The sequence below is a fragment of the Scleropages formosus genome, chromosome 6, assembly GCF_900964775.1.
Source record: "Scleropages formosus chromosome 6, fSclFor1.1, whole genome shotgun sequence".
Classification (NCBI taxonomy): Eukaryota; Metazoa; Chordata; class Actinopteri; order Osteoglossiformes; family Osteoglossidae; genus Scleropages; species Scleropages formosus.
In genome coordinates this window covers 29,607,069-29,626,942 of record NC_041811.1, presented here as the reverse complement: position 1 = coordinate 29,626,942, position 19,874 = coordinate 29,607,069, and the positions used below count along the sequence as shown (strand labels likewise).

Genomic DNA, 19,874 nt, shown 5'->3' with positions numbered 1-19,874 from the left:
TTATAAGAGTAACAGGGCCCCTGTGGTAGCTCAGCGGTAAGCGCTACCACCTTTAGGCCCAAAGGTCACAGGTTCGAATCCCCCTTCTGCTTGTAGCTACTACATTTAAGATAAAAGGTACATTAACCAGCTATATAAATGAGTAAACAACTGTAGGTGGATTATTATTGTAAATCACCTCGGAAAAAAACATGATGGAGTAAAATGTATATATAGTGCTCCACGATCCGTCCATGGCATCATTAATGGGTGCAAATAATTTCCTAAGTAACTTGTTTTATCATTATTATTATGTATCGACGGTTGAAACGCGCCTAATTTCAAGAGTTTCAATAATAGAAGATTATTCAAAACTAAGGTGAAGAGGAATTATACACACTCGGCAGCAAAGCGATCATTGCGCGATTTTCAGGTAACACAGCACGAAGCGGTTTGTTTGTGGTTTTTTCTGTACGTGTTGTAATAAGCGATTATTAATGTCTGATCGCTATACAACGTTCAATGTTCAATTAGCGATGTCTGTAGACTAGTATTGGCGGAAGCGCAGGGAAAGCGCGAGACAAAATACTGATTGCTGCATGATTCGCGATGTTCTCATTGCTTATTAAAAGTTATACTCCTCTTAACTCCTTGTGATACTTGACCCACGAGCAGAATAATTACACGACACATGTCTGGGTTCTGAACATAGAGAGAACATGTGGAGTCGACACGCAGCTCGGGAGTGATGAGCTAACTTAATAAATGTTCCTCTTTCTGACACCTCCCAAGGCTGCTTACACTGACCGTTACGATAATTGATTTAACATTTTACGATGTTATGTCATCCCAACTGTAGCTTTAATTAATATAATGAACGGCCGCTGACTTTTAGATATAATGTAAATAATGCGTAACTTTGCTAAAACGTTGGCAATCGCCACTGCACCGACGTTGCGCTGCCGCCGACACCTCGTGATTTGCGCCGATGGGTCACGTGGTACAATTAAACCTTAACGAGAGCCGCGAGGATTTATAAAGCACCGTTTCAGCAGACTCTGGTATCGTGACTGAAATGCAGTAAAGACGCAGTCATGAATTTTCTGCGGTTACGGTTTATAGTGACGTTGTGTACTTTGGGGTATTTGTTAGGTAAAGCTTTTTTCCCTCTTTCCCTCCTCCCTGAGTTCTGTTTACAGTATGTTGCTAATTAGGGGTTATTAAGTAAAGCTTTAGCTGGGGCAAAATTTTGTAGGGAAAAGGCTCTCTGGGGAGTAGTGGGTCCTGATGTAAACAAGAACAGCAAACAGGGTGCTATAATACATATATTGTTTGTTTTGTATGCTCAGCGCTATAACTGGATATGATTTTTGTTTTTTGTTTTTTTTTTTTTTTTTTTTTTTTTCCTGTTAATGCTGCAGGTTTGAGTCAAAACTGTGGCCCAGATGAGTGGCAGTGTGATGATGGCGCGTGCATTGCGAAGGCCTGGCACTGTGATGGCACAGGAGACTGTCTGGGCGGCTCTGATGAAATGGATTGCGGTATCTGTCCCACATGTCTGTAGTTAATCTAGTAAAACTCTTAGTCAGAGTACATGTATCACATGTACACGCATAGCAGTAGTCATCACCTGTTTATAAGGTCTTTCTCATGTTTAAAAGTGGTGTTAGATTTTTGTTGTCAGTTATTTTTAAATGAATGCTGTGACATGCGGAAGTGTGAAGTTTTCTTGTGAGTCACTGCTGTGTGGGGTTTTTTTTTTCTCTCCTAGCTTGCTTGTTGGGGCAGTACACGTGCAGGGATGGCTCCGGTTGTGTGAACCGCTCCCTGGTCTGTGATGGCCAGCCACAATGCAGTGACCGTTCTGATGAGGCTGAGTGTGGTGGCTCTATAGGCTGCCTCCCAGGAGACTGGCAGTGCCGAAACAAGATGTGTATTCTCCCCAGTTATGTGTGTGATGGAAAAAATGACTGCATGGACAACTCTGATGAAGATGATTGTGGTGAGAACTAATGGGAGAAGCATTTTTGGCTCATGTGCAGTGGTGAACTGGAATCTATTATAAAACTGCGCTTCTGTGTCTCTAAAATCAATCCCTGCTACAGGTTTGTGTGGCACTTCCAGTGTCCGCTGTCCCAGTGGTGTGTGTTTGTCAGCAGCCCAACGGTGTGATGGAAAGGCCCAGTGCTCAGATGGGAGCGATGAACCTGCAACCTGTGGTATATGAGATAATCTGACAATCAAACAAGTATTGAGGTTGCTGCATCTATTCACAAGGAATATTCTATTCCCTCTTTAGGCCGTAAATGTTCGCAGGGTAATGGTGGCTGCAGTCACACGTGCACAGATGCAACCTGGGGGGCCTCCTGCTCCTGCCCTCATGGCTGGAAGCTCTCTCCCAATGGAACAACCTGTGAAGGTATGTTGCCATTTCTTTCCTCTGGCTGGATCACATGACATTAGACTTCAGCTGCTAATGATCAATCCACAGTTATGAGCTCTGGATGACTGCACTGGATAGGCTTAATGGAGTCAAGCATCAAAATACTTCACAAGGCTACAATGTATATTCCTGTTCTCCACTCTAACACTTATTCACTTATTTCTTTGCCTTACTCTGCCCCCAAGATATTGATGAATGTGCAGGTCCTAATGGACCATGCCTGCAGCTCTGTGAGAACATCCCTGGCTCTTTTATTTGCCGTTGTGCTGAAGGCTTTCACCTTGTAAGGAACACCACCTGCTGGACTGAAGGTACCATGATCAAAGTGCTGGTGACAGTTGGACCAGGGAATGTCACCTGTCAGTATGTCTTGCAGTGGGCTGTATGCTAAGACTAAACTGGCTGGTTTAGTGATATTAAATGAGGCAATTCATAGGTGAGGTTGACCTAGCATGCATCAAATTTGTCTGCTTGAATTGGTTACTGTACTGGAGTAACCTGAAGTATTTAAGCAGCACATTGACATTTTGTTCAAGTTGAGTCTACCTTTGCAGGCTGTTCTCAAAATGTTCTCATTTTGAATCTCTTCCCAGAAAACCTCCCCATGATTTTAACATCAAGGAATAAAGATATTCTGTTCCTGAACTCAATGACAGGAAAATATAAAGTTCTCAGCTCCCTTAACAATAATGTGGTGGCCCTGGCTTTTGACTTGCGGAGAAATCTTTACTACTTGGCTGATGACAAAGGGAATATTATTAAGCTGGAGAACAAGTCAAGCACGGTCCTCTATTCTGGTATGTTATATTGATGAGCTTAACACTTTTAGAAATGTAAGGCATCTTCATTAATTTCAGTTCTTTTCTATGCTAGGGATGCTTGGAGTTAAAAGTATAGCCTGTGATTGGCTCTCAGGGCAAATTTACTGGTCCAATAAGAAGGCAAAATCCATCCAAGTAGGGATGGTTGATGGGAATGGTTTTGCCACTGTATTGGCAAAGAATATTAACCCTGGAGACCTGGTTCTTCTGCCCACTGAAAGGTTTGACTTTTAGTAACTTAAATCCTTTATCCCAAGACCTTGAATGTGATCAGATTTGACATACACTTCTTCTTTTGAAGTGTTATGTTCTGGATTAATGAAAGAAGAGATGGTGGGACAAGCATTGAGAAGGCTGGGATGGATGGGTCTAAGAGGATCACACTGGTGGTGACCACAGTGCAGCAGCCACGGGGATTGACTCTGGCTGTTCCTACACGTCAACTGTACTGGATTAGTGATTACAAAAAGGTGTGGTAGAACTTGTGTACACATGAACTTGGGGGTTGTTTAGATATTGATAACTGATCTTTAAACACAGTAGGATATGCTTGTATGTTCACCACCATTAAAAGCTCACTGTTCTAGCTGTTAAATGGTCTGTCAAGTATGACACTAATAGACACTGTACAGTCAATGTAAAACTGACTATTTAGGCACAATGAAATGCAGTATAATTTTTGGTGCATTCAGATGCATTTGCTCTCTCTTCAGTGCATTGAGGCAGTGAGGGTGGATGGGACTGGACGCCATACCTTTTGTGGCTTCTTCACCGAGAGGACAGTGCTGGGTCTGGCAGTTTTTGGGGAATGGTTCTACTGGTCTGACACAAGACAGCTGTGGCGTGCTCCCCAATTTCAGCCCAGTCAAAAGATACTAGTTCTGAGGTCCACACTACCCTTGCTTGCAGTGCTGCATGAAACGCAACAGGCTCAAGGTTCCCTTAATGACTTGGTTTTTAGTGTAAAATGCTCAAGGTTTAGTATGGTGCTAGTTGGAATTAACCTCTTGTTCTTTACATAAGGGTTGGCATCACCATGTATTAAAGCCTCCTGCAGACTGTGTCTGCCTTCCCTGGAGAATCCACTAGGCTATACTTGCACCTGCCCTGATGGCAAAGTCCTCACTCCTTCTGGAGACTGTCAAAGTATGCACTACTACTTGTGTCTATCTGTAAACTCACCTGCTTCTCTAGCAGGTTTACTGAAAGCCTTTGTATTCTCTTAATCCTTGTTTTACAGATATTAAAATTGCTTATGCAACATCTACAAGTCTGTATACTGTGGAGTTTAAAGAAAAAGATCTTGTGAAGGATTTGATCTTAACAACAGATGAAGATATTCAGTCCTTTGACATAGACTATAAGTGGGAATGGGTTTTCTGGGCCAATGGTACAGGCCATGTAAAGGCAAAAAGCCTTTACCAGAACCAGTCTGTATACATACCAGTGCTAAACCAAGGTAAGAATTTTCTACTGAATTCTTGATGAATGGAGTTGAAGATTCATTCCTTCAACTGTAATGAATTGGTGCAGTCTAAACTTTTGTTCTGCCTCTTTCAGTTTGTACAGTCAGAGTTGACCCTCGCTTTGGGAACCTCTACTGGTTGTCCTGTGATGGGCAGAGTATAGGTGTTACAGGAGTTGCCCATGATGGCAGTGGTTCCTCCAAACAGCTGTATCTCACAAGCAATGAAATCAATGATTTGTTTATTGACTGGCAAAGAGGCAAACTCTACTGGCTAGAGAATGGGCAGATCTTTGAAGTAAGACTATCTGGTGGAATTGCAGAGAAAGTCTTAGTCTTTCAGGGTAAAGACTGTCACCTAGCCTTGGACAGGAAGGCCAACAGCTTCTTCTGGAACATGGGTGGTTAGTATATGTCAAACTTCATTAACTTACTGATCATACAGTCCTGAACTTCTGTGGTGGGGGTTCCCCCCCACTAGTCTATAATTACATAGCAGGAACTTTCTGTTCAGGCCTACAGGTGATTAGTCTTCTGAAGAGGAAGTATTTGTCTGTTACATGGAATGTAACTGGGTCAATAATGGCTGCTCAAGAGCCCTTTTTGGTGTCCCTCCTTTCTGATGTCATCACATTGTGGGATCGTAGAAATGGCAGGCGTGTGAGAAGTGTCCCAGTGGAAAGTGGCGTTGTTGGGCTGGTTGTGCTCAATCCTATGGAACAAGGTCAGTGTCAAACAGCTAAGTGTGTGCTTAAAAACAGTGACATGCCACCTTTAAATATTTCTCTTCTCTACAGAGCTGGATACAATACCAGCTTATGCAGTTTCATCTGTGCTTCATGGAACATCTGCCACTGAAGCATCTACCCAGACAATGAGCTGTAACAGTCCCTCATATTTATGTAATGGGACATACTTATGTATCTTCCAAACACAAATGTGTGATGGGAAGCTGGACTGTCCAGATGGGTCAGATGAGGAATCTTGTCTTGAGGCCTGTGTAAACCCAGGTAACCATGGGAGATGTAATTGGTGTATAATTCATGCCTTGTGTAATGTGTCTAACTGCCCACTGCCACTCACTTCTTCCAGCTGACTTTCTGTGCAAAGATAGACGGACATGTATAAGGGACAGTATGGTGTGTGATGGTCACTCCCACTGTTATGATGGTTCTGATGAGGTGGGTTGCCCCACCATGGCAGTGAGGGTATCGGATGCTACACCCTTGCGGTGCCGCATGGGTTCCCGACTGTGCCGGGATGGCAGTGAATGTGTCCTCTACCATCACTTCTGTGATGGCGCACTAGACTGCAAGGATGGATCTGATGAGGATGACTGTGTTCTACAGTGCCAGACAGGTAGGGAACTTTCCCCCTGTAAAAGTGGGGAATTTGGTTCTTTTTAATGTAGTGCCCTTCCTTCCCTTGTTTCAGACTCCTGCATTTTCAGTAACTTCCCCATTAAGTTTGAAATGTGATTGACCTTGTGGTATGGTGTTGTTCTTTTAGGCCAGTTCCAGTGTACCCATGGGAGGAAGTGTATTGATCTAAGGGAAGTGTGTGATGGGGTAGCACAGTGTCAGGACCGGTCTGACGAAATGGACTGCTGGAGGCCAAGCAAGAGCTGTGCCCATCGCTGTGACAACGAGACTCGCTGTATCCCAGAGTCCTTCATCTGTGATGGAGACAAGGACTGTCTGGATGGCACTGATGAAGAAGGCTGTGGTGAGTCTTCATCTCACTAGAAAATCTAGTTGTAAATTAACCTCTGCCAAGAAGTGTTCTGAATTCCACATAATGCCATGTGTATACAGGATATTGACCTCTGCAACCCTAGTTTGGACATGCAATTAGTGATTTCTGTTGAAGCCTCTTTACAACCAAATCAGTAGTTGTAGAATTTAATATCAGTTATGTGCTCAGCTTTAGTCTCCCCTTTATCTGCTGTCCTAGAAACAACAATATGTAATGGTCCATCAGTCATGTGCCAAGGGACCTCTCTGTGCATCAGCCAGCAACAGTTGTGTGATGGGAAGCTGGATTGTCCAGATGGATCGGATGAGACATCCTGTCTTAAAACATGTAAAGACCCAGGTAACAATATTCCTTAATGTGTAATTCAAATGTGACTGCTACACTTCTAATCTTCCATGGACCTCTCACCCAGGTGAATTCTTGTGCAAAGATGGACGGAATTGTATCAAGGAGAGACTGGTGTGTGATGGCCACACTCATTGTTATGATGGGTCAGATGAGGCTGGCTGTCCCACTATGGCACCAACGGTGTTGAATGCCATGCCTCTGAAGTGCCGACTAGGTTTCAGACTTTGCAGAGATGGCAGCGAATGTATTCTTGACAGTCATTTGTGTGATGGGGAGCTTGACTGCAAGGATGGGTCTGATGAGGATGACTGTATCCTACAGTGCCAGACAGGTAAAATTTGACTGCCAATGTCAGGGAGCAACTTGCATTGTTCAGTATGTGCTGTAGAGTAAGTTGGCCATGCTCCTTATTTATACTTTGTACCCTTTAGGGCAGTTTCAGTGTGCTCATGGAAGGAAGTGCATTGATGTAGATCAGGTTTGCGATGGAGTGGCACATTGCCAGGACCAGTCTGATGAAATGAACTGTTGGAAACCAACTAAGAACTGTGCCCATCGCTGTGATAACAAGACCCGATGTATTCCGGAGACATTTCAATGTGATGGAGAAAGGGACTGTTTGGATGGCACAGATGAAGCAAACTGTGGTGAGTGCTTTATCTGAGACTCTGTAATGGATGATCTCCTTAGTTGTTAGAGGTGTGGTAGAGACTTAAATAATTTGAAGCAGCAGCTTACCACCTTGCTTCTATTGTGTGACATGAAATACAGAGCTCTTGTATCCTTAATCAGTTACATTTCTAGAATATGCTGAATAGTAAACTCTTCAGTACTATCAAAGACCAACAGTGTTGGAAAAGCTTAGTCTCATCACCAGGAAATGGGCTTTGTTTTGGCAGCAACTGCTAGTCTTAACACTTGGCACTCAATTTGCTATTTTGATTGAAGTAAAGCAGGTTCACATTTTGTGAACCTTGGTAGCAAATTACTATTTGGGATGAGTGCTTAAGGGGAATGCCTGGTGAAAGCATAATGAACATCTTTGATCAACCTGTCACTTTACAGATAATGTACCTCATTCAGCTTCAATCAGTCCTTCAGTTCCCGTTCCTATAGAAGTGCCTTTGGCGTGTGTCAGCCCCTCAGTCATGTGTCTTGGAACAACTTTGTGCATCAACCAGAGACAGTTGTGTGATGGGAAGCTGGACTGTCCTGATGGTTCAGATGAGGCCTCTTGTCTTAAAACATGTGCAGGTTCAGGTAACTAAGGAAAGCCCGTGACTATATAAACTGTCTAGTGATTTGCAGTCACCTAAACTAAAAGGTCCCTCTTGTTACCCAGCAGACTTCCTATGCAAAGACAAACAGCGTTGTGTCAAGGAGACCATGGTGTGTGATGGCCACTTCAATTGCTTTGATGGTTCAGATGAGCTGGGCTGTCCTACGGAGGCTGTGAAGGTCCTAAATGTTAGGCCCTTGAAGTGCCGCATGGACTCGAGACCTTGTCGGGATGGCAGCGAATGCGTTATGTACAGTCATTTGTGTGATGGAGAAGTGGATTGCAAAGATGGTTCTGATGAAGATGAGTGCAGCCTGCAGTGTCAGACAGGTGAGATGACTAGGAAGCAGGCCACCTGAGGAGGTTCATAATGTAGACGAATATGAAGATTGCAAAGCATGATGTGTGCTTGTGGTCTGCTGTACTCATCAGGACAGTTTCAGTGCACACATGGGAAGACCTGCATTGATGTGAGGCTGCTATGTGATGGGATAGCACAGTGCCAGGACCACTCTGATGAACTAGACTGCCAGAAGCAATCAAAGAACTGTGCTTATGAGTGTGACGACAAGACCCGCTGTATCCCAGAGGATTTCCGCTGTGATGGAAAGGAGGACTGCTTGGATGCCACAGATGAAGCAAGCTGTGGTGAGTCAGGATTTTTGTTTCCCTTCAATGTCAGTATCCAACCCTATACATAAAAACAACCAACTGATTTATGAATCTTATCTTGCAGACTTGGTTATGAATCCTACATCTGGTTCTTCCCTCACAGTCACAAAGGTGACTTTCACTTGTAACCATCCCTTGGTGATGTGTCAAGGGGTACACTTGTGCATATCTAAAAAGCAGCTATGTGATGGAAAACCAGACTGTCCAGATGGGTCTGATGAAGTCTGCTTAAGGCAGTGTGCAGACACAGGTAGGAATTGTTCCCTACACAGTTTGGGGAGCATCTCCACTACTGTATTGCTTGTGTTCAGGCCATTCTTTATCTGAAGTTCTTGAAAAACTGATTCTTGCAGATTTCATGTGCAAGGATGGTCAGAGTTGTATTTCAAGGAACCTGAAATGCGATGGACACATCCAATGCCCAGATGGTTCAGATGAAACCAACTGTTTGGAGCCCCCTTTCTGTATTCTGTACTGTGACCATGGGACCAGGTGTTTAGCAAGTCACCAGTATTGTGATGGGACACCAGACTGCCAGGATGGCTCGGATGAGAGGAATTGCTGTGAGTCTAGAATTTTTCATTGAGTAATGAAAACATCACTACTGTAGATCTGAGGTTCTTTATGGGTGATTGTCATTCAGCTTTTGACAGCGCTGATGCCTCAGCAGTGGACATTCTGGTGGCAGCACCCCTAAAGTGTCGAGTGGGTTTCCGACCTTGCCGGGATGGCAGAGAATGTGTCCTGTACAGCCACCTGTGTGATGGAGAGCTAGATTGCAGAGATGGATCTGATGAGGATGAGTGTGTTCTAAAATGCCAGACAGGTAGGTAGGGTTTGGCAAATGGTAGCAGGTAACAATGCAATGTCTAGACATTGCAGGTTTTGACAGCACTGTTGTGCTCTGGTCATATCCATTAGGGCAGTTTCAGTGTGCCCATGGCAAGAAGTGCATAGACATGAGGCATGTCTGTGATGGGGTGGCACAGTGTCAAGATCGTTCTGATGAAATGGACTGCTGGAAGCCAACAAAGAGCTGTGCTTATCGTTGTGACAACAAAACCCACTGTATCCCAGAGTCTTTCCACTGTGATGGAGAAAAGGACTGTCTGGATGGTACTGATGAAGAGGGCTGTGGTGAGTCCTTGATTCAGACGACTGTAAATGGTAATTTATGCACTTGGAAATGGTTTTGATAGGAAAAGTCAAATTTGATCAGTGTCCTTTATTTTGTACTTAGGAACTCATGGAATTTTGGTGCCTACTCTATCAGTCAACCCAGCAATGTTTAAATGTAATAGCCCCTCAGTTATGTGCCAAGGGACCTCTCTGTGTATCACTCGGAAACAGCTGTGTGATGGGAAACTGGACTGTCCAGATGGGTCAGATGAAGCCTCATGTCTTAAGGCCTGTGTAAATCCAGGTAACACCACCCCACACACACACTAGGGAACCTTTTACACAGTTAATGTGTCTAGACTGACATGGCTCCTTTCTCCCAGGTGACTTCCTCTGCACAGATAGGCAGACATGTATAAAGCACACACTGGTATGTGATGGCCATTCTCATTGCTTTGATGGGTCAGATGAGCAGGGCTGTTCTGAAGTGACTATGATGTCAAAAGTCACACCTCTGTGGTGCCGCATGGGCTCCCAGCTTTGCCGAGATGGCAGTGAGTGTGTCCTGTACAGCCATCTGTGTGATGGCGAGTTGGACTGCAAGGATGGCTCAGATGAGGAAGACTGTGTCCTAGAGTGCCAGGCAGGTGAGGCAGTTTGCTATTGTGGATGCTGCTATCCAGTTTCTAATTCAGCTCAGAACTGAATAGGTTTCAGTACAAAGATGAGCCAGAAATATACTAACGCATCACACCCTGCAGGGCAATTTCAGTGTACCCATGGGAGGAAGTGTATTGATCTGGGGAAGGTGTGTGATGGGATAGCACAATGTCAGGACCGTTCTGATGAAATGGACTGCTGGAAGCCAACAAAGAGCTGTGCTCATCGTTGTGACAACAAGACCCGCTGTATCCCAGAGTCCTTCATCTGTGATGGCGAGAAGGACTGTCTGGATGGCACTGATGAAGAAGGCTGTAAGTCAATGTTCTCTTGAACTGGTATTCATTGCTTATCTTCAATACAGCTTCTGAATATTAAAGCCCAAGTGCAAGATGGTCATTTCATGTTTGTCTCTTCAGGTAATCCTGAAATATTAGTTTCACCTCCTGTACCTGCCAAGCCAGAAATATCCCTGTGTAACAGCCCTTCAGTCTTGTGTCAAGGGACCTCTGTCTGCATCTCTCAAAAACAGTTGTGTGATGGAAAAGTGGATTGTCCAGATGGCTCAGATGAAAGCTCTTGCCTTGAGGCATGCCCAGATCCAGGTAAAAGCAAATCCTCAGTTATGGACAACTCAAGTAAGTATTATGTCTGAAGTGATGTCCTTTTATCTAGCAGACTTTCTGTGTAAAGACAGAAGAACATGCATCAAGAGGACTTTATTATGTGATGGCCACTTTGACTGCCATGATGGCTCAGATGAATTTGGCTGTCCCACTGCAACTGTAGCAGCATCCAAGGCCGTGCCCCTGAAGTGCCGCATGGGCTCACGACCTTGCCGTGATGGCAGTGAGTGTGTCCTGTACAGCCATCTGTGTGATGGAGAGCTGGACTGCAAGGATGGCTCAGATGAGGAAGACTGTGTCCTACAGTGTCAGACAGGTGGGGCAGAGCTTTATAGCACATTAGTACCTCTTCACTTAATATTCTACTTTGCTAATGCCATATGTGGTACCCTTCAGGGCAGTTTCAGTGTGCCCATGGGAAGAAGTGCATTGACATGGGACAGGTGTGTGATGGCATTGCACAGTGCCAAGACCAGTCTGATGAAATGGATTGCTGGAGGCCAAGCAAGAGCTGTGCCCATTACTGTGACAATAAGACCCGCTGTATCCCTGAGACATTTCTCTGCGATGGAGAGAAAGACTGTTCAGATGGCACTGATGAATTGAATTGTGGTAAGTGATATAATCTCAGCCTACCACTGTAAGGGGCCTTTCCTAATGCTTGCTTTCATTGTGTGGTTGCCTTGCTACTTTATAGTGGCAGAAGAATGTGGCTGGAGGGCATTCCGTTGCCGCAGTGGCCAGTGTGTGGAGGAAAGCATGCGTTGTGATGGCTTTGTGGACTGTCGTGACCACTCAGATGAGGAGGGCTGTACTAAGCCCCCACATTGCCCCTCTCAGCGCCATTGCCCATACAGCCATGAATGTCTGCTGGAGCAGTGGCTGTGTGATGGTGAGGAAGACTGCCAGGGTGGGGCAGATGAAGAGGTAAAGTATCCCAGTTCTCAGGCTTTGACTTGAGATGGTCCTGTACCCTCTTACTAGAACTTCTGATTAGAAATTGCCAAGATGGCAATAAGTGACACTCAAAACAAAAGGTTGTGATGGGTCAGCAAGTACTAGCTGTCTTCAGTCCTCCATAAACTTCATTTTGCCTGAACTTAGTCCAGATATAAAAATTGAATTCCCTTCATGCCAAGTTTTCCCTCTGTGTGCAAGATGTCTAAAATAAGCAAAATCCAAGCAAGTTAATTTAACTAGAAAATTACTGGGTACTTTTATGGCACTAAGGAGGAATCCATAGTTGGAGCTGCTGCCCCCCCCCCCCAAAAAAAGGTTGCAGGTCTGTGTTTTTTACCTCTAGCTATAATGCCTTTTGCACAAGGTACTTGCCCCATTTTACACCAGTAAAACTACCAATCTGTATAAATGGGTAAATTGTAAACTGCTTTGGAGAAGAGCATCTGCTAAATGTAGTGTAACTTAAATCAAAATAGACTTGGCCAAAATTGCAAATTCACTGTTGCACAAAGCTACTCTTCAGTAACTTGCCCTGTTTGGTCTCATTTTTAATCTATATACTTCCTAATATGGTTTCAGAACTGCAAGGTTTCCCTGATGAAGTGTGGAGACTTCCAGTGGTCATGTGCATCTAAGACCCAGTGTATCCCTGCCACTTGGCGGTGTGACCACATGAAGGATTGTGGTGATGGCAGTGATGAGGCTGGCTGTAAGTCCTGAAGTGAGGTTTTTTGTTTATGCAGCTTTGCTCATGTATCAGTTCATTTTTCCAAATTTTGTATAGATGGCTGCTTCACACAGGAAAGTATGAACACAAGGGTCTAGTATACCTGAAAGCAGTACTCTACACCATGTCTTGCCTAAGCTGAGGTCTTTGTCACCAGGTGGCCGGGTGAAGTGTGCCCCCCATCAGTTCCAGTGCATGACTGAAGAGTGCTTGGACATCAGCCTTGTGTGTAATGGGGTAACAAACTGTCTTGATGGTTCAGATGAAGGGGTGACCTGCCTCACAGATACTTGTTGGAGTCCAAACCACCCTCCTTGTGGCCAACACTGCTTCAGCACACCTCATGGCACAGTAGGTAGCTTCTGTTGTCTAGTACATGAGTACCAAACAATCAGATTCCTGCTTTGCAGACTGTTCATACCAATTGCCTGTTGGTCTCAGATCTGGACTTCTTGCTGGAGGTCAGGGGTATATGCTTGGCTTTGAAGTCAAAGGTTTGTGTGTGGCTGCCTTTCCCCTTCATAGCGCTGCAGATGTGATCCTGGCTTCCGCCTCCAGAGTGACAGTCTGTCCTGCACAGATATCGATGAGTGCAGCGAGCCCTACATGGCAGCTTGCAGTCATGCCTGCCTCAACATGCGGGGCTCCTACATGTGTCTCTGTCACCCAGGATATCTTTTGGAGCCAGATGGCCATACCTGTAAACCTAAAGGTACTAGTACTTCAGAACCTCAACTTGATGCTTTCTTTACATTTAGTATCTTTAAAGGGGTGGGGTAAGTAGATGGTATAAGTCCCCCTTAAAATTTTAACTAGTACTAGAGATTCTGCAGTGAATCTGAGCTATAGGGTACTGCCTTATTGTCAGTAATGGCTCTTGTAATTGATTGTAACTTCTGATTTTCCAGAGGAACCTTTTCTCCTGGCCTCTCTTCGCCATGAACTCCTGCTCATCCGACTCCAGAGTGGGAATCGGGATATCCTCTTCTCTTCTGATAGCAAACCAGTCTTCTCAATAGACTATGACTGGAAAGAGCAGAAGGCATTCTGGGTAAGCTTAGAGGAAGAAAGCATAAGGTGGATCTCCCTGGATAAGCAGAACAAGGGAACTGTAGTTAAAGGTGAGCTATGCTATGCAAGACCTGAACATCTTGCTCCTGAGTTAATTTCACAGAGAAGGTGTTTTGAATGTGCATTCTGGGTTCCTCTGTATCCAGGCATCAAGGCAGACTGTATTGCTGTTGACTGGGTAGCTCGGAACCTTTACTGGATTGATGGCATGGCAAGTCAGATTTCTGTCATCCAGCTGGACGGTGGTGCTAAGAAGCCTCAGGATAGTATAGTGGTTCTGGATGAAGACCTGGTGCAACCACGTTCCTTGGTGGTCTTTCCTCTCAAAGGGTAGCGGTTATGTTCTGCCTTTAATGAAAGTATATCCAGGAAACTTTAATTCTAGTGGCTAAATTTTTTTCTTCCCCTTCCCAGATTGATGTTCTGGTCAGAGTTTGGCAATATGCCACAGATTGAACGTTCTGGGTTGGATGGCTCCGAGAGGAAAATCTTGCTCAATAACGGAGTCAACTGGCCTGGCGGCCTGACAGTTGACGTGCTTGATGAACGGATATACTGGACTGATGAAAAGCTGAAGTGCATTGGCTCGATCTCACTAGATGGTGGTGACATAATGGTATGGCTGAGTGGATGAGGTTAACTATTGTTGGAATGTAATCACAAACTTACTAATGGGTTTTTCCCCTCAAAGCTTCTGCAGCTGTTTGAAACACCCAGCCCCTTTTCTGTGGGGGTTTTCAGTGACAGAATGTTTTGGTCTGATGCCAAGAGGTGGACTATCCAAAGTGCCCACAAAAAGACAGGAAAGGACCGCAAAGTAGTGCTGAAACAGCTCTGGCAGCCTTTTGGACTTAAGGTGAGTTGGTCTCACCCGTGTGTGTGTGTGTGTGTGTGTGTGTGTGTGTGTGTGTGTGTGTGTGTGTGTGTGTGTGTGTGTGTGTGGGGGTTTAGGACCATATACAGTGGGGTAGTGTATCTTGTTGGAACCTAGTCTATTTTCCACATGACAAGGCATGGAAGCAAAGCCATTTTTTCTACCTTGTTTGTATAAAGTGTACATTGATACTATGGATCAAATTTGAGGCTAAAAGCAAACTATATCCTAAACTTGTGCTCTGACCTGTGACTGCCATGTGCTTTGCAGATTATCCATGCCCTGCAGCAGCCCAACATTTCCAACCCTTGTGCTGCACTTACCTGCTCTCACCTCTGCCTGCTGGGTCCTGGTCCAGTGGCAGTCTGTCGTTGTCCTGTGGGCCTTCTGCTAGCTGTAGATGGAAAGACCTGCTCACCACCCACTGACTCAACTTTCCTTATGCTGTTATCACCCACCAGAGTAACCCAGGTATGATGGGTTATTGTTTTGAATGTTTCTTATCCAAACTGACCTTATAAGCTTTGGCTGATGTTCCTTAAATGACAAATTATCTGCAGGGTAGAGTTTCAAAGTATTGGTTGCCCAGGGCTCAAATGAATAATGTACTGGTGAAGATGCCTCTTAACATACCTTTCTAGACTTAATCTTGTGCATGGTTGTCTAGCCATGGGATTTGGTATGTACACCTGAATTCATAATGTAAATTTAAAGTTCAATATTCAAATAAAAGGTGCAAATTAAACACTTTCTAACATACCTTGCTTGATAAATTTAGCTTGGAACAACAATCATGAAACTTATAACACTGACCCTCCAGGCTTTTCTCTGCATGTTGAGAATCTTATAATACATCACTCTGTACCCAGCTGTCCATGAGAATGTCAAGCTTTTAATTGTGACTTGCATGAATTAAGTAGATGACTTTTTGCCACCTAGATCCTGTTGCAGGGACTACGCAGCCCACCAGTGAGAGAAGAATGGCCAGCCCACCGTGCTTTGCCACTGCCAGGTGTAGGCAAGGCTGTAGCTGTAAACCTAGCACTGGGAGATCGTGCTCTCTTCCTGGCGGATGAGGACCGATCCTCTGTTACCATGTTTAAGTTTGGCAAGGAGGGTCTGCAGCGGGGTGGGACAGCTCTTCGCTTACCAACTGGTGATTCAGTGACTGCGATGGCTGTAGACTGGGTCACGTTATGCCTGTACTGGAGCAGCAAAGAGCAGCCACGCTTGCATGCAACCTGTGGCCGTGGGGCATTCACTGTAGTGCTGCTTGCTGATGACCTTCAGTCACCAATTGCCATTGCCCTTGATCCTCCTTCCGGGTGGCTCTGCTTTGCTGACTTGGGGCAGCCAGGCCGCAGGACTCAGTCCCAGCTGGAGTGTGCCTTTATGGATGGCCAGAATCGCATATTGGTTTGGGACAGAGCCTTGATACCAGTCTCCTTAGCCCTCTCCAGTGAGGCCACAGAGCTCTACTGGGCAGATGCTGGTAAGCTCAGCTTTCAAGAAATGTATAGATGCCTAACTCAATAGTAGTTTACTGTAGATGAAGTGTCTTAAACATTTTTTTTTAAAAAACATGTAATCTGCCCTTATGAGCGCCTCTTGAATGGTATTGAATGATCCGAGGTCAAAGCAAGAGAAATGCACCATGACCTTGATGGTGCATCTTTTGTGTTTAAAGCTGTTCAAGTTTGTTCTGCAGAGTTCAAAATTTTCACAATACTCTATTACAGGTATGGGAGTCATCGGCTCCATTCAGATTGATGGCACCAGATACAGGGAATACAAAACTGGCCCTGGACTAATTGTGTCATTTGACTGCAATGACAACATCCTCTTCTGGCTCACTCGCAATGGTACTGTCAGGTTGTCATTAAATACTTCATGCCTTATGTTAGAGAGGCTGCATACCAGCAGGACCCTGCACTGGTCAAGCAAACATTCCTTCAACAGAAACTGCATGTATGCAAGTTTCAGATGCACCTGCCAGGAGAGGGTGCTATAATCATTTGAGTGGAAGATGGCATATTTTCAGTTACAGTAACTTGTGTTTAAATTCTGCAGTTGCTCAAATTGTCTATTGACTACTGTAACTGTGGTTCCTAGAGACAAATATCAGAGTTGATACCAGGCAGTTCCTTAATTACTTGATTTGATGGCTCCTACCTGCAGACACAACCAAAGTGTGGTACAGCGATCACTTCACACCCAAACGGTTGTGGTTCGAGGTGAAGACTGATGTGGTGGCGCTGAAGGTTTACGGCAAGTCCAGCCAAAAAGGTGAGGACACAGAGCCCTGAAAAGGCCTGCTTTGTTTCCAGGTCTGTCAATGGTGCCACTGGATGTCTGCCAAAAAAACTAGTTATGGTTTTGTCAATGAGCTTTGTGAACCAGGGTCAGCTTTTCATGAGCCTTCTGAAAGGGTCTTTTCATTCTTTTACATGGATTCCTTTTGTGGGGTAGCTTCTTCCTACCATTTTCCACTTCTAACAATACACCAAAACCTGATATTTGTGTGTGTGTGTGTGTGTGTGTGTGTGTGTGTGTGTGTGTGTGTGTGTGTGTACAGTAATGTGGGCAACTTTAAGTTACATTTGTAGCAAACACCTTTTGAGAAACATGACTGTATACCACCAATATAATGTGAATCAGTTTTGGATAACTGATTGAATTTCATATTGCCACAGGTACCAATGACTGTGCAGTTAAGAATGGGGGCTGCAGCCAGCTGTGTCTGCCATTCCCAGGGGGACGAACATGTAAATGTGCCCAGGATCACCCCCTCAATGCCAGCTGTGGGCCCAATCCCCAGTGCCCCCCTGGTACCAAGCCCTGCCAGGATGGCCGCAAGTGTCTGAGCAACGCTAGGTTCTGTGACAATGTTCCAGACTGTTTGGACCGCTCAGATGAGGCAGACTGTGAGTAGTTCTAGTGTACCCAGATTCAACAAATGGCATGTAAGGGTTAAAAGGTCAATAGTCAGGACAGGTGTTCCTGATTTGTGGAAGGGTTCCAGCTCTTTCCTGTGAAGTGAAATCACCTTACACAGCATTAGATGAGCCATGTGTATAAATACCTTTTATTTTATATATATATATATATATATATATATATATATATATATATAAAAAAAAAATATAAGCTCCAACTGAAGGCTTTATTTTAACCTCACTTGTATTCCTACAATCCTATAACTTGGTGTAGTTCAATTTCTGCTTCTGAAAAGCTTCCCCCCCCAAGTTCCACCAGAACACTTGTTTTCTTGCTAGCAATTTAACTTAATCAGTCTTGGAATTTTCTATACTTCTAGAGACCCGAACAGTAACAATATAGCAAGCCAAAGTTGTCCAGCAGATGGAATGCTTGGTGGCTGACATCTAATGCCAGGACCTTTACAAGGCCTGGCTGTAAGGCCAGACATTGTCAAGCCTTTATTTGGCAGACTTTCTCCAAAGCAACTTCCAATGAACACAAGTGAATGAACCAAGGTGACTAGCACTGCTAGATACAGTACTTAGAATGGTTTACTCCTCCATACATCAGTGGAACTGTCACATGTAAACCTGAACCATATGTCTTTGGACTGTGGGAGGAAACCCATGCAGACAGTGGGAGAGCATGCAAGCTCCACACTGAGTGGGGAATTGAACCAACATCTCATACCACCCAGGCACTGACACAGCAGCACTACTTGCTGTCACCTATGTGTTGTACCTAAATTTTAATTGTAGCTGTAATGCCTCTGAGCAAGGTATTGATAGTTGTAGAAATGCACCCACTTTAAAAATGGAGGGAAAGCATTACCAAAATCGATATGTAAACTAGGCTTTCATAGGGCCTGTTAAGGCTCAAGCACTAAACCAGGAGCCTGGAATTTGCCCGCCTGTTGCAACGGAATAACTGAGGGACAGTGGCACCATGTATGAGCTACTTGGGTACATAAGCTTATTTGGGAATGAGGGGAAACATGACTAGTAAGAAGCCAGCTTTGAGCTGGTTCCAAAACTGACTTGCATTTCAAGTTTTTTGCTGTTCTACCATTAAAGTATGATCTGAGCTGAATTGTGCTTTAATTCTTTCTTGATAAAATCCTGGTGCTTTGGCAAAATCAAACTTGAAAGGAATTTCTTGTCTTACAGGTGTTAAGAGTGGGTCTGGGCTAGAATCCAGCACTGCACCCAAAGATGTAAAGCCAAAGCCCCAGCCTACTGACCACCCACTGGTCCGGGACCTGGACTCTCAATCATGCAGTGCAGAACTCTGTCATGGGCATGGATACTGTGTGAGACAGGGAGGTGACACCCATTGTGAGTGCCATGCTGGATACAGTGGACTCTTCTGTCAACACCAGAACAGTGGCTCCATGGGGGTCCTGGTAGCCCTGGGTCTTCTTGGACTTGTGTGCTTTGCTGGCCTTGTGTTCTTCATCAAAAGAAGGTATGTGTGGGTAGTCTCTCCCTGGTAGTACACAACATATGAACTCTTAACCTTGAAGTATCATAGTGTGCTTCCCATGCATACAGTAAATGGTATATCTTTGTGCTTAACTTCAGTTGTCATGGTTATCCTGTTTTAATGGACTCTTCCAGGGACATTTTATTGAGAATGAGAGGACTAGAGCAGTCATCAGAGAAGCAGGTGCTTGTAACAGGAAGACAGGAACATGTGTCCTATGCACAGTGTTTCCCCAATGACTTGTACGATCCCAGCGAGGTGGGTTTGCACCCCCTCCGAAAATCAGAATTCTAGTTTATAGTAGCATCTTGCTACATGTCAGGATGCTTCCATATACTTGATGTGGTAGTATAAATGACCTGGATGTAAGCTATACTAATTTCACTGTTCTACTGAATGTCATACTATAGAGAAATATAAACTGCACTGAATAACACAATGGTGAAAATGAGTTTCTTTTTTCCTCTCTTGCAGGATGTGCAACCTAGTACTGCCTGAACTTTTCTGATTAATAAAATGTTGCATGAATCAAAGATGGTGTGACTGTGGTTTTTGGGAAGGTCATAATGACTTAATCAGAATCATCTTTCCAAATGTGCTGTAAACTTTAAGAA

At 44.5% G+C, this 19,874-nt stretch overlaps 1 protein-coding gene across 3 annotated transcripts; it reads left to right on the top strand.

The window, feature by feature from the left end:
• The first annotated feature begins 547 nt into the window (after positions 1 to 547).
• Positions 548 to 19,783, top strand: LOC108934237 (low-density lipoprotein receptor-related protein 2). 3 transcript variants are annotated; one of them, XM_018751829.2, is made up of 49 exons: positions 548 to 1,131; positions 1,401 to 1,520; positions 1,751 to 1,981; positions 2,085 to 2,198; positions 2,279 to 2,398; positions 2,608 to 2,733; positions 3,016 to 3,219; positions 3,296 to 3,464; positions 3,545 to 3,713; positions 3,957 to 4,179; positions 4,267 to 4,389; positions 4,484 to 4,702; positions 4,804 to 5,112; positions 5,223 to 5,432; positions 5,506 to 5,718; positions 5,801 to 6,067; positions 6,218 to 6,433; positions 6,662 to 6,802; positions 6,876 to 7,142; positions 7,243 to 7,458; positions 7,877 to 8,071; positions 8,157 to 8,420; positions 8,523 to 8,738; positions 8,827 to 9,012; positions 9,116 to 9,325; positions 9,406 to 9,588; positions 9,684 to 9,899; positions 10,003 to 10,185; positions 10,265 to 10,528; positions 10,643 to 10,855; positions 10,961 to 11,146; positions 11,331 to 11,483; positions 11,564 to 11,779; positions 11,865 to 12,094; positions 12,707 to 12,836; positions 13,012 to 13,205; positions 13,380 to 13,566; positions 13,763 to 13,975; positions 14,072 to 14,255; positions 14,340 to 14,541; positions 14,617 to 14,781; positions 15,070 to 15,270; positions 15,739 to 16,291; positions 16,539 to 16,661; positions 16,978 to 17,085; positions 17,493 to 17,723; positions 18,945 to 19,242; positions 19,395 to 19,518; positions 19,735 to 19,783. In XM_018751829.2, the coding sequence occupies exons 1-49, from the start codon at positions 1,074 to 1,076 to the stop codon at positions 19,756 to 19,758; spliced, it is 9,567 nt and encodes a 3,188-aa protein (XP_018607345.2). In that variant the 5' UTR covers positions 548 to 1,073; the 3' UTR covers positions 19,759 to 19,783. The 3 variants fall into 3 exon arrangements, with proteins under 3 accessions (XP_018607345.2, XP_018607329.2, XP_018607320.2); XM_018751813.2 differs by having other exon boundaries at positions 11,220 to 11,483; XM_018751804.2 differs by having other exon boundaries at positions 11,217 to 11,483.
• The last annotated feature ends 91 nt before the right edge of the window (positions 19,784 to 19,874 follow it).